We start from the raw sequence: 14,036 nt of genomic DNA on the forward strand, positions 1-14,036 counted from the left end.
GGTTCAACTTTATTTTTGTCCATATAATAAGCCAATTTTCTGAGCACTATTATCCATCTCTTCCCTACTAACTTGTGACACTACCTTTATCATACACCATGTCTCCAAATATCTGTGTGTCTATTCCTGAGTCTAGTTTAGTACTAATTCCTGTTTTCTCAGAGGAAGGATCTATCACTAAGAAAGTTTTTACTCACACTGCTTTCTAGATTAGTGAAAAATTCAACCACCACCCCCCAAATCCCCACGGGTTCAATATTAGCCTGTATTCTTCCCAAAACAGAATACCCAGTTAAGAAGATAATTTTAAAAAAATAAATACATGTTTATTTAAAAAAGAAAAAGAAAAACCCTACCAAGAACAAACCCTGGTCAATGAGAAATCAGTGCTTCCTCTGAAAGCCAGCAACAGCCGGTGCTGTCACACCCAAGAAGTACAGGTACCTCAGTCCAAACATCAGGTCTCGAATATTCTTCTGTGGTCAAAACTGGCATTCAACAAGTTGCTGGTCTGTGTGGGCTCCAATTATTAGCACAGACAACTGTTACCACTGGATATCTCACTGCCTATGCCCACTACCACAGCCCAGCCACCCCCACAGCCTCAGGAAAGTTACATATCCTCAACACTCCATTTGTAGGCAAGTTCCTCCACTGCTTTCTTGCTGGCAAGCCTGGCAAAGCGCTTCTGTTCAAATCCATTGGATCTGCAATCAAAAGAGACATACTATTCAGCTAGAACCCTGAAAGGGGCATTTGTTTCAAAAGAAAGGGAAGAGTTCACAATATAATGAAAAGCGGGGAAAGTAAGGAGTCATATGAAAATATTTTAGGCATGGCCGGGCACGGTGGCTCACGCCTGTAATCCCAGCACTTTGGGAGGCCAAGGCGGGTAGATCACGAGGTCAGGCATTCAAGACCAGCCTGCCCAATATGGTGAAACCCTGTCTCTGCTAACAATACAAAAATTAGCCAGGTGCAGTGGCAGGTGCCTGTAATCCAGCTATTCGGGAGGCTGACGCAGGAGAATCGCTTGAACCTGGGCAGCAGAGGTTGCAGTGAGCGGAGATCGTGCCACTGCACTCCAGCCTGGGTGACAGAGTGAGACTCTGTCTCAAAAAAAAAAAAAAAAGAAAGAAAGAAACAAAAAAGAAAAGAAAATATTTAAGGCATATGCAATAGAATCAAAGGGACACAATATATCATTCATCCTTTTCTTAGTCCTTGTTCACACCCTTCCCCCACTCTGACAGCTATTTCAAACGTTTGCCACTCTCTAAAAGCCTGGTTCTCTCTCAGCTGATGTCCACATCTTATATTTTATCCATTCATTACACAAACATTTATTGAATTTTCATTATATACTAGGTACCATGGTAGACACTACATGAAAATGAGTATGACACAGCATCTGTCCTGATGAACTCCCAGACTAGTGGAAGAGAGAGACATTTAAACAAATAAATTAAAAGAACAGCATAAACTCTTAGAAATACGCATGGGGTGTCATGGAAACAGAATGGGTATCTTAATCAGCTTGGGGGAGGTATGATAAAAAGGTGACATGAGGGTTGGGCAAGAATGATCAGTAAAGGCTCTGTGTTAACTACAGCACTGGGGATGGAAGGGCCAGAAGGGTCTGGAGGTCATTTCAGAACAGAATGAGCAACAAGAACAAAGGCACGGAAATAAGAAGTGGCCTGGTATGTGCAGCAAACCAAAGGCAAACTGGTATGGCTGGAACCTGAAGTATGACAAAGGGAACAGCCATGAGTCAAAGTTGGAAAGGTAGGCAGAGGCCAATGCATAATGAGCTCCGTAGGCCATGGTAAAAAGCTTAGATTTCATCCAGAAACGATGGGTTTAAAGCAAGAACTTAAACTGCATTTCAAAGAGATCACTCTGGAGGGGATCTGGGGCAGGAAAATCACTGCAATGGTCCAGGCAACAGATGATGAAGGCAATGATAAAGAGGGACGGAAGAGAGAAGACACAGGAGGCAAAATTAGTAAGACTAATTAGTAGCACTAATTGATTAGGTACACAAGGACAAAGAAGGAGGAGGCAAGTTAGAGAGCACAAGAGTAGGAGCAGGCTTACAGTAGAAGCTGATGAGTTCAGCTTTGAATACAATGCATTTGAAATCTCTCAAGTCTAAATCAATAGAGAAATCCAACAAACAGCTAAATACACCAGACCAAGATGCAAATACTGATTTGGAAATCATGTACATATAGGTCATAGTTGAAAACATGACTAGGTAAGAATCAGCCAGAGGGAGCACATAGAGTGAGAACAGCTAAAAATTACAGATGGAGCCCTGGGAAAGACTTAAGAAGTGCACAGAGGAAGAGGAGTTTGCAAAGGTGGCCAAGAATGATCAGAGAAAAGAACCAGGAGTAGGGTGTCATGGAAAACAATACAGGGGTGAATTTCAAGGAGGTAGTGAGTGGACCTCAAATCCCTTTAATTACCAAGCATTCTCTTGGTCTTCTTATCTAAACTTCTTAAAAAGCCTGTATTCACTATTTGTTTCCTCACTTTTCATTCACTCCTTAATACATTAGAACCTGGCCATTGTTTCACTACGCAAAGGAACTAGCCCTTTCAGGTCATCACTGACATTCCTTGTTGCCAAATCCAATGACTCCTCCTTCCTCTTCCCCAAATCAGCAAACAGGTCCCACCAGCTCACCCCTGACCACATCCCCACTTCCTATTCTCTTACTAACCATCCTTACTACCACTGCCTGAAAGTCGTAGTTCAGACACTCATTACTTTCAGCCTGAGCTACTGCAAAAGCCTTGTATCTGTTCTACTTCCAATCTTGTACCTTTCAAATCCTTCATATTACTGCTATAATGGATTTGTCTATCTAAAATGCAGAGCTGTTTTTAATCCTTCCGTGTCCCCCCTTTACCTCTAGGGTGAAGACCAAGCTCCTCAGATAGGCTTCCAGGGCCTTCTGTGATCACGGTCTGCCAACCTCCCTCATCCATCTCACGCTTTATGCTATCCAACAATAGCAAATTACTTAGGGACCCCCACCACCTGGTAACACCATGGTGTCTCATAGCCTTATGACTCTGCACATATAGGACCCTCTTCCTTTAATATCCTTCCTTTCCTTCTTATCTTGGCTGGTTACCAACATCCCTTAAAACTCAGCTCCCACATTTCATCCGTTAGGAAGCACTTCCTGATCACATCCTCCTAAGGCTCAACTTACTCTTCCTTTGTGCTCCCAAAACATCTTGAAAATCTTCTATAGTAACACTAACCAAACAGCATTGAAACTGTCTGTCTTCTATTCTAGATTGAAAGTGAGCTCCTGGGCTCAGGGGCTATCTCTCATTAATCATGGAATCCCTAGTACCGACTACCTAGCTGCTTACACTTATAACATGTATGCTAAGACTTTCCCTTAAGGGATGAGTGGAGTGAGTAACAGAGGGCTTTAAGAAGGGAAGCTTGGCCGGACATGGTGGCTCACGCCTGTAATCCCAGCACTTTGGGAGGCTGAGGCAGGTGAATCACCTGAGATGAGAAGTTCGAGACCAGCCTGGCCAACATGGTGAAACCCTGTCTCTACTAAAAATACAAAAATTAGCTGGGTGTGGTGCTCACGCCTGTAATCCCAGCTACTCGGGAGGCTGAGGCAGGAGAATTGCTTGAACCTAGGAGGCGGAGGTTCCAGTGAGCCAAGATCGTGCCATTTTGCATTCCAGCCTGAGCAACAAGAGCGAAATTCCCTCTCAAAAAAAAAAAAAAAAAAAAAAAGAAGGGAAGCTTATTATAAATGGCATCCTCTCCAACCTTAGAAGCATGGATGGTATTCCAAAGCACCAAGGAAACCACTGTTTTTTACCTTGGAAATAAGGTCTTAAGAGAGTTACACTAATATGATAATACAAAGGACATATGAATAACAAACACCAAATCCTAAGCAGAATCAGAAAACAAATTGCAGGAGAACTCACAGTGGAAAGAGCTTTGGACCAGAGAATCAGGAACACAGAGTTCTAATTCCAGCTTTCTCAGGGAAACTGCATGACTCTAGGCAAACTCTTATTTATTGGGCCTCAGTTTCTCTTTTTTTTTTTTTTTTTTTTTTTTGAGGCGGAGTCTCGCTCTGTTGCCCAAGCTGGAGTGCAGTGGCACGATCTCGGCTCACTGCAAGCTCCGCTTCCCGGGTTCACGCCATTCTCCTGACTCAGCCTTCTGAGTAGCTGGGACTACAGGCACCCGCCACCACGCGCAGCTAATTTTTTGTATTTTTTTTAGTAGAGACGGGGTTTCACCATGTTAGCCAGGATGGTCTCGATCTCCTGACCTCGTGATCTGCCCGCCTCGGCCTCCCAAAGTGCTGAGATTATAGGCATGTGCCACCGCACCCGGCCCCGTTTCTCTTTCAATTAAGAGAGGCTGGGTAATTACCTCATGGGTTTTTCCAACTGTAACATACTATATATCTGTTCCGGAAATATTCCCTTGCAGCAGGCCGAAAAGAGACAAAACTAGAAAAAATGATGAAAGATGAATAACAAAAAGAAAGCAAGGGTGACAAAGGGAAATAAGAGAAGAAATCTGGGATAAAATCAGAACAAGAAGTGGAAAAAAGCAACTGAGAAAGATGAAGACAAATTAAATACTAGTAAAAAAAACTAGGTCAGGGAGAATTCTAAGTTTTGGGTCCAAAAATTAAAAAACAAAAAACAAAAACTCAGTAGCAGGGAACATCTGTAGGGTTGTGCTATAAAAAGATCTACTTCTGGCTGTATGTATGGCAAATGAGTGTTCTGAAAAATCCTCCTTCTACCAAAAAGCCTACATACAGTGAACTGCAAACGCAACTAGTAAGCTAGCCTATAACCACAGCTACCCTAAAGATATCTGCCAAGATGAGGAACTACAGTCAACTTATAGATATCTGCCAATATCAGAAAGAAGAGCCTTAAATTTTTTTATTCTGGAGTTGGGGTCTCACTATGTTGCCTAGCTTGGACTTAAACTCCTGGGTTCAAGCGATCCTCCTGCCTCAGCCTCCCAAATAGCTGGTACTACAGACACATGCCACCACACCTGGCTGTTGGATTTTGACGGCACCCCGAGGGACAGAAGACAACGCCTTAGGCCCATATAAGGTGGGGAGACAGATTCTAGACATTGCAGAGTAACCCGAACAGACTAACCTATCCTCAATTAGCAACTATAAAACCTAGACAAAACAAAAAAAATAGGTATTTGAAGGTGTGGAAGAGTGACCAAAAGTAAGTATGAACTGGATGAAGTCTATATGTGAAAAGAGATTTGCTGGAGGGCAACTTCCCAAACAGCATGGCTCATGAAGGCAGAAAGCCACAGGCTTACTGGCTTGAGGAATTAGTGCAAAGTGGGCAGAACAGCTAGGAAATTAGGGGGGAAATCTTGGAAGAGAAGGAACTACAAAAGAGATGAACCTCAAAACCTACATACAAACCCTAGTCAAATCCTTGGCTAACTGTTAAATGACACATGTGCAGAGAAAATACCATCAGGCCAATTAAAAAAATGGCAGCTAGAAACTGAAAGAACTGAGCAAAGATTGTAGCTGCGGTCCACTGCAAAGGAGACAGTTTGGAGTTCAGCTATGTTAACTACCTGCTAGAAAAAAAACTAACACACTTAAGAGGAATACAGTGTAACAGAACTCAAAGTCTCTACAGTGTATCATTCATGATGCGTAGTAACAATTTTAAAAAGTGACCAGACAGGTAAATAAACAGGAAAATGTAATACACACTGAAGAAAAAGCTGTCAATAGAAACCAATCCTGTGGTGAATCCAATGTTGCAATTAGCAGACAGGACTTCAAAGCACTAATTACATATCATAAATATTTTCAAGAAGAGGAAAATGTCTCATAATGAACAGATGGGAAATCTCAGCAGAGAAATGTAAGCTATTAAATGGAAATTTTAGAGTTGAAAAACAAAATAAACCAGCTAAAACAAAAAATCCACAATTGATAGTAACTGATAGAAAAATACAAACACAAAAAACCCAGAATATAGGCGATCTAAGATCTAAACACCTTGACCTCACTGACTTTTATAAAACACTACCTTATATAGCTACAGAATATACGTTCTCTTCAAGTGCAAATGAAACATTCAGAAGATAGACTATGCACTGGGCCATAAAACACATCTTAACAAATTTCATTTTTATTATTGTTTTTTGATACAGGGTCTCACTCTGTCATGCAGGCTGGAGTGCAGTGGTGCAATCACAGCACATTGCAGCCTCGACCTCCCTGGGCTCAGTGATCCTCCCACCTCAGCCTCCACAGTAGCTGGAACTATAGGCGTCTGCCACCATGCCCGACTAATTTTTGTATTTTTTTGTAGAGACAGGGTTTTGCCATGTTGCCCAGGCTGGTCTCAAACTCCTAGGCTCAAGCAATCCGTCTGCCTTGCGCTCCCAAAATGTTGGGATTACAGGCATGAGCCACCGTGCCTGGCCAACAAATTTCAAAAGATCAAAATATTACAGTATATTATCTGACCAAAATGGAATTAAATTATAAGTAAATAGCAGTAAGATATCTAGAAAAGTCCAAATATTTGAAATTAATGCACTCCTAAATAACCCATGGAGCAAAGAATAAACCAAAAGGATAATTAGAAAATATTTTGAACAAAATCCAACATACATTCCTGAAAACAAAACTCTCAGCAAAACAGGAATAGAAGGGAACTTTAACTCCATAAAGGATATCTACAAAAAACCTATAGAGCTTACAACACATTTAATAAATGTGTTGCAAAAACTAAATGTTTTCTTCCTGAGATTAGGAACACAGCAAAGATGTCTGCTCTCACTACTTCTATTCAACATCTGCACTGAAGTGCTAGCTAATGCAACAGGGCAAGGAAAAGAAACAAAAAGCATCTAGATTGTAAAGTAAGAAATTAAACTGTATGCAAAGATGGAAGACCCTCTAGGTACAAAATCTGATGGAATCTATAAAAAGCTATTGTACAAAGTGAGCTTTACCTGAAGGAAAACAACTGACAATACAGTGTAACAGAACTCAAAGTCTCTACAGTGTATCATTCATGATGTCTAGTAACAATTTAAAAAAGTGACCAGACAGGTAAATAAACAGGAAAATGTAATACACACTGAAGAAAAAGCTGCCAATATAGAAACCAATCCTGTGGTGAATCCAATGTTGTAATTAACAGACAGGAAGGACTTCAAAGCACCAATTACATATCATAAATATTTTCAAGAAGAGGAAAATATCTCATAATGAACAGATGGGAAATCTCAGCAGAGAAATTAAGCTATTAAATGGAAATAGCTCAAGCAATGGAAATGCCAGTGATAACATTTAAACTTTCAAGTGTAAATCAGAATTCTGAAAAACTGTGAACTCTTTAACTTTCCATTATTTAAAGAGTTTTGTGATAAGACCAGAAGTGATGTTAACAAAAGTGATTTTCTGATATTGTATAGTGGAAATATGTCAACATTTGGAAGGTCTGAAAAACTCAGCAAACCAATATTTTACAAATGACCAATGCATGATGTTATAAAATCATGCATGGGTAAAAGATCCACTCAAAGTATTAAAAAAATTAATATAACAGTAATGAAAGTTCTTTGATCTGGTTTCAGGTTCCACATAGCTCACCTTTAAGAAACCAGCACTTGTTGAGTTTTTGTGTAACATTAAGAAATATAATATGCCTTCTCTTTCTAACTACCTATGTGTGAGGCTAAATTTTCTTTCTATACTTCAACTGAACAAATCACAACAAATACAGAGTCAAGTTACCTATTATTAAGTCAGACATTAATGAGATTTGCAAAAATGTAAATCAATGCCATCCTTCTGTTTTTTCACTTGGAAAATGTAATTATTTTTCATTTAAATATACAGTAATTATGTTAACATAATTAGTTTATTATTTTTTTGAATGAATAAACACTTTTTAAATGTCTGAGTTTTAATTTATAATGTGGTAAATATCAATATATATAATCCACATCAACAAAAGCTTTTTGAGGTCATCAGTAATTTTTAAGAGTGTAGGCCAGGCACGGTGGCTCAAGCCTGTAATCCCAGCACTTTGGGAAATCGAGGCAGACAATCATATGAGCCCAGGAATTCAAGACCAGCCTGGCCAATGTGGCAAAACCTCATCTCTACTAAAAATACAAAAATTAGCTGGATATGGTGACACGTGCCTGTAATCCCAGCTACTCAGGCCACTGAAGCATGAGAATTGCTTGAACCCGGGAAGTGGAGATCGCACCACTGCACTCCAGCCTGAGCAACAGAGCAAGACTCTGCCTCAAAAAAAAATAAGAGTGGTTGGGCATGGTGGCTCACCTGTAATCCTGTAAGCCTGTAATACCAGCACTTTGGGAGGCTGAGGTGGGCGGATCACCTGAGGTCAGGAGTTCGAGACCAGCCTGGCAACATGGTGAAACTCCGTCTCTATTAAAGATACAAAAAATTAGCTGGGTGTGGCAGCGGGCGCCGGTAATCCCAGCTACTCGGGAGGCTAGGGCAGGAGAATCGCTTGAACCCAGGAGGCAGAGGTTGCAGTGAGCCGAGACTGCGCCACTGCACTCCAGCCTGGGCGACAGGGCGAGGCTCCATCTCAAAAAAAAAAGACTGTAAAAGGGTCCTGAGATTAAAAAGTTTAAAAATTATTGTGCTAGATACTAAAACAATGTCCTTTAGTAGGCAAGAGGAGATGGGATCTAATATGTGAGTACACAAACTGACTTTGGATGGAAGCAAATATTCATCCATCATAACAGGAAGTTAGAGTACGTGGGTACAGATGTTGGTAGGTAGACAGATGAGGTGGTAGAGGACTGGAAGACATTAACAGTGACTGCCTCCTAAAACCATAAAGTGAATAAAGATTCAGAGGCTACCTTTTAAAGATATATCACATAGAAGGCTCCAGACTACAACTCATCACTCAACCCCTCTAAACCTTACAAAATATCATTAGAAGTAACCAATGTCCAAAACAAAGGGTGTCTTATCTGAACCACCTGAGGTGTTTGTCCAGAGCTTTAAAAAGTATTATGAAAAGGAAACAGGAGGAGTGTTCCAAGCATGAGAAATAGGATTTGTGGACCTCAGAAATAGAAGCAAGCAAAGTGCATATTTTTCACCTTGTGATTAAAGCAGAGAATGAAATAAAGTGTGGAGCAACTTACGAGTGGTTAGGGAAGGTTACAGTCAGGTAGAAAATGTAAGAAATACCCAGGCTTACCTGTCCACTCCGTCCCAGCGATATCCAGGCCAGATATTAAATCTGTTGGGAGGAGGTGCTGGACCACTGTAGCGAGGTCTCACTAATGAGAGGAGTAAGAAAAAAGTATTCAGTTAATGACATAGTTTAATTCAGAGCTGGATGGCAATGTGGAATTTTCCTTTTTTTTTAGTACAGTCTCACTCTGTTGCCCAGGCTGGAGTACAGTGGCACGATCTCAGCTCACTGCAACCTCTGCCTCCTGGGTTCAAGCAATTCTTGTGCCTTAGCCTCCCAACTAGCCAGGATTACAGGCGTGCACCACCATGCCTGGCTATTTTTTTTTTTTTTTTGTATTTTTAGTAGAGATGGGGTTTCACCATGTTGGCCAGGCTGGTCTCGAACTCTAAGGTGATCCACCCACCTCGGCCTCCCAAAGTGCTAGGATTACAAACATGAGCCACTGCGCCTGGCCTGGAAAAATTTTTATATAGAAAGACCAATTGAGTTGAATCTAAACTCACAAATACAATGAATTTAAATTATTTGGGAAATCCTTCCTTGCATGTAGCTATGTATCAGCATCCTAATGATTCTCTCTTCACAAGTCACCTCCAGCTGATGATTCCCAGAAGTCCCACCTTTTTTATTCTTGTTCTCCTTGGCCTTATTCTTCTTGATGAAGTTGGCCATAGGGTCCCCCTCTCTTTCCTGTTCTCTTAGCATCCTATCCAGATCTTCGTCATCAATATAGCGGGCCAGAGGCTTTTGCATCTCTTTCATTGCATCCTCCACATTTTGTTGCTGTTGCCGGCTCTGGGCAAGCCTGGGCAAAAAAGAACCAAGAGTGTTTGCTATCCTGTATGACATTTCCACTTCTACACGAGATGGACCATACTGCTAAGTTTGGAGAATCTCCTCTTTCTAGTACCCTAGGGCAAATACTGAGCAGGGTAAAATTCCCAGAATACCCACTAGAAGTGTGGAATATATCAATATCCTAGGAAGAAGATTCAGCACACCAAATTTCCCATTACTGATAACAGCTCTGAAGGCATAATAAGAAAGTGAGTGATCAGAAGGGCAGAGAAATGACTTGTTCCAGTCACTGCCATCTTGTTTACCCTTTCAGTGGTTCCCTTACCCTTTTCCCCACTGGGCATACAGCTCATCTCTCTCTGAGTCCTTTTCTGCTTTCCTCCTTTGCTCTAAACGTTCGAGTTTCAAATTCCTCTTACGACCAGACTTATCTCGAAATACGGTTTCAGCATATTGAAATTCAGCTGCAAAGGAAAATTATACTCAAATATCAGGATCAAAATCAGACATAACATTCTAAGAGATCAAATCAACCGCTTGGGATTCTAATGCTAGATAAGAACTTCTGCAGCCAGAACAAAGTAGTTCCTACCAACATCTTGGTGCATATTGGCACTGGGCCCAAGAAATGGCATTTTCCCTTTTTTTTTTTTTTTTTTTGAGATGGAGTCTCGCTCTGTTGCCCAGGTTGGAGTGCAGTGGCGCAATCTTGGCTCACTGCAACCTCCGCCTCCCAGGTTCAAGCGATTCTCCTGTCTCAGCCTCCTGAGTAGCTGGGATTACAGGCATGCAACACCATGCCTGGCTAATTTTTTTTTGTATTTTTAGTAGAGACAGGGTTTCATCATGTTAGCCAGGCTGGTCTTGAACTACAGACCTCAGCTGATCCACCCGCCTCAGCCTACCAAAGTGCTGGGATTACAAGCATGAGCCACTGCGCCTGGGCAAAATGGCATTTTTCAAGAAGGAAAGAAGCACTGGGATTCACTGAGAAATTACAACAATGCATAAAACCAGAGCTGAAATTTGATAGCAATTAAAAGTTCAAAATATCAGGTACAATAAGCTAAATTAAAAAAAAAAAAACCAGTATGAGCCTAAATTGGTCTCTGCACTTTCATATTTTTACCTTCAAATGCCATGGTTTCTTGATCCTGTTCCTTGAGCTCCTGCTGTTCTCGCTGTATGTCAGTTAACACCAACCCAGTTTTAGCCCCAGAATACATGTGTGCAGCCTATGCAACGGAAAAGGGAGCATCCAACATTAATGAGATGATGTGACAGTAGGCTCCATGGGTACACAGTTAGTTGCATTTGTGTCTAATGACCAGCAATAATTAAACCTAAAACTCTAGCTTTATATTCTCAATAATTACCATAGGATTCAAAAACTATAAAAGAAAACCATCATCAAAACCATCAAGTTTAAGAGTAAGCAGAAACACTAACAATATATTAAATGGAGGGCTACGCATTTGTATTTCTGACTTTTCAGTGTATCAACTGCACACGTGAAGATTATCTCAGGTCATCTGATCAAAAACCAGTATACAGTACTAAGCCTTCCATTAGAGACCCATACTGATAAAATATTCCATTTACAGTACAAACTCAAGCAAACCTAAGATCCTTAAATTGTGGATATATTTCACGGTAATAACAGAAGATCTAACAAATGAAAACTTTTTGCTAATTTCCACTTAGTATCAAGATAGCAAATCAGCCCACGAATGAAGCACACAGTATATCTTGATATCCTTAAGCAACGAAATTGGAATAATATTAAGTTGTCCATGAACTAAATGGATATATAAAATGCCAAGGGGTCCAGCTGAAACAGAGACCTCTTTTTTCCCTAAAAAAGAAGAATCTCACTTCCTGGGTAAAGAACAGGCTGGTCTACCCTGCCAGGACCAGTCTTCTCAGAGTCTTCTACAGACAAGATTTACCTGATAAGTCTGCACTGGGGAGAAAAATGCACATCACAGGCTCTATCATTTTGTTTCTTAACCACTTACAAATAAGATTCCTTTACTACTACCAATGTTCTTTACAATATAATTACTCAAGGTTCATATGGATTTTGGGGTTTTTTGGCTAATTCATCAAGCTTTATCATGAATTTAAAACAAAACATTGACTTCTCAGACAACATGATTTCTAAAAGTGGTTTCATATTTTAAGTGCCTCTCCTTAAGCTCTGGATACAGAGACCTATAGTCCAATTTATACTAGTAAATCACTAACACTAGATGCTTACTTTGTCCCAGACACTGTGCTAAGAGTTTTACTTACACTGGCTTAATTATCATAACAACCTTACACAGTAAGTACTACTATTATCCACAATTTACAGATAAAGAAACTGAGGTTTAGAGATATTAAGCATCTTGCCCAAATCTCACAGACAGTAAGTGGCAGGAGAATTTCTGTATGTGATCTGTTTGACACAATGCTTGTGCTCCAAACTTCACTCTGCAAATTACAGTCCTCAGTTTATTCCTAAGAAAATAGGAAGTTTTTCTAGACCTGTTAAAATGAGATTGTAGAATTAAGAGGCTATAAACGCAGAAGCTACTTGGGAAATCTGGTATCTGTAAGTCCATCTGGGATGGGTTATAGCCAGTTTGCCTTCAGAAGGAAAGACCTCCAAAGGTCCTTTTAACTAAGATTTACTACACTTCTAAGAGCTACGTCCTTCTTCTTGGCTTGATTCTCTGGGACATATATAAAGCTGAGAGAGAAGAGTCACACGAAAAGAAGGACATGGCTGCTGAAAATCCTGACCTTCTTTCCAGGAGGCTGACTCCTTCGAGGCGGGGACAGGTCAGAATCAGAAGATTTGGTCCTCTGTCTCCTCCTTGGTGGAGAGAGGTCAGAATCAGAGCTCCGGTGTCTAGGTCTATTCCGTGGAGGTGACAGATCTGAATCAGAATCCTGGTGCCCTGGACTTTGTTTATGCCGTGGAGAAGAAAGGTCTGAATCAGTTGCTTTCTGGCAGTCACCTGGATAGGAGCAAAGAATCTGTGTGACTCTGACGTCCCCTAGGTGAAGAACTTACATGAAATCTCCTACGGCTGGGAGAAGAACCTAGAAATTAAAGAATTCCTTATATTATTTTTTTTTTTTTTTTTTGAGACAGTCTCAGGCTGGAGTGCAGTGGCACGATCTCAGCTCACTGCAACCTCCGCCTCCTGGGTTCAAGCAATTATTGTGCCTCAGCCTCCCAAGTAGCTGGAATTACAGGTGTGCGCCACCACGCCCAGCTAATTTTTGTGTTTTTAGTAGAGATGGGGTTTCGCCATGTTGGCCAGGCTGGTCTTGAACTCCTGACCTGAGATGATCTGCCCACCTCAGCCTCCAAAGTGCTGGGATTATAGGCTTGAGCCACCATGCCTGGCCAAAGAGTTCTTTAATCCCCTTGGAAGAATCTAAAAAAATAACTTACCAAGCTAATGTACAATATTTATTTAGTTTTCCTATGAAGAATTATCATTAACCTAAACATAAGTATGGATGGCACAGGAGAAGAGCAAAGTCAGAAACAACTTTTAAGACCAACAGGTAGAATATGGCATTCTATTCCCAAGTGACCACTGACTGTAACTGGTATGTAAAATCTCCACACACTCCTCTATGTCAGTAACCCCACCCATGGAAAGACAAAATAACTTGTAGTCAGCTCTCCATAGTGTGGCAAAAGTCAGAAATACCTGGAATATATTCTGATATCCTTGGACTAAAGGATAACAAAGTACTTTAATTTTAAAATTAAAATAGTTCCTAGGAACAAAAGAGGGAGTAAAAAATTTCACTGCACAGGCCTAAGTTCTAGCGACTGTATAAGCATCACAAGTCACCTCCCAAAGGGCATTCTGCAATATGTATCGACAGTCTTTAAAACGCCCACATCTTCTGACCCAGTACATCAACTTCTCAGCTTTCTAGGA

General features: G+C 40.8%; 1 protein-coding gene across 2 annotated transcripts in view; it reads right to left on the reverse strand.

Moving 5' to 3' along the window:
* Positions 1 to 304: 304 nt before the first annotated feature.
* The window catches only part of BUD13 (BUD13 homolog), a 29,992-nt gene continuing 16,260 nt past the window's right edge, over positions 305 to 14,036 (reverse strand). Inside the window, exons 5-10 of one of the 2 annotated variants that reach the window (XM_003820090.6) lie at positions 12,874 to 13,091; positions 11,216 to 11,321; positions 10,412 to 10,550; positions 9,909 to 10,093; positions 9,289 to 9,370; positions 305 to 707 (exon numbers count right to left, since the gene is read on the reverse strand). In XM_003820090.6, coding sequence (XP_003820138.1) covers positions 614 to 707; positions 9,289 to 9,370; positions 9,909 to 10,093; positions 10,412 to 10,550; positions 11,216 to 11,321; positions 12,874 to 13,091 — 824 coding nt within the window. In that variant the 3' untranslated portion in view covers positions 305 to 613. Of the gene's footprint in view, positions 708 to 8,365; positions 8,493 to 9,288; positions 9,371 to 9,908; positions 10,094 to 10,411; positions 10,551 to 11,215; positions 11,322 to 12,873; positions 13,092 to 14,036 lie in introns of those variants that run through there. The other variant, XM_055094869.2, reaches the window with a different exon arrangement.

This window comes from Pan paniscus, chromosome 9 (genome assembly GCF_029289425.2).
Source record: "Pan paniscus chromosome 9, NHGRI_mPanPan1-v2.0_pri, whole genome shotgun sequence".
Classification (NCBI taxonomy): domain Eukaryota; kingdom Metazoa; phylum Chordata; class Mammalia; order Primates; family Hominidae; genus Pan; species Pan paniscus.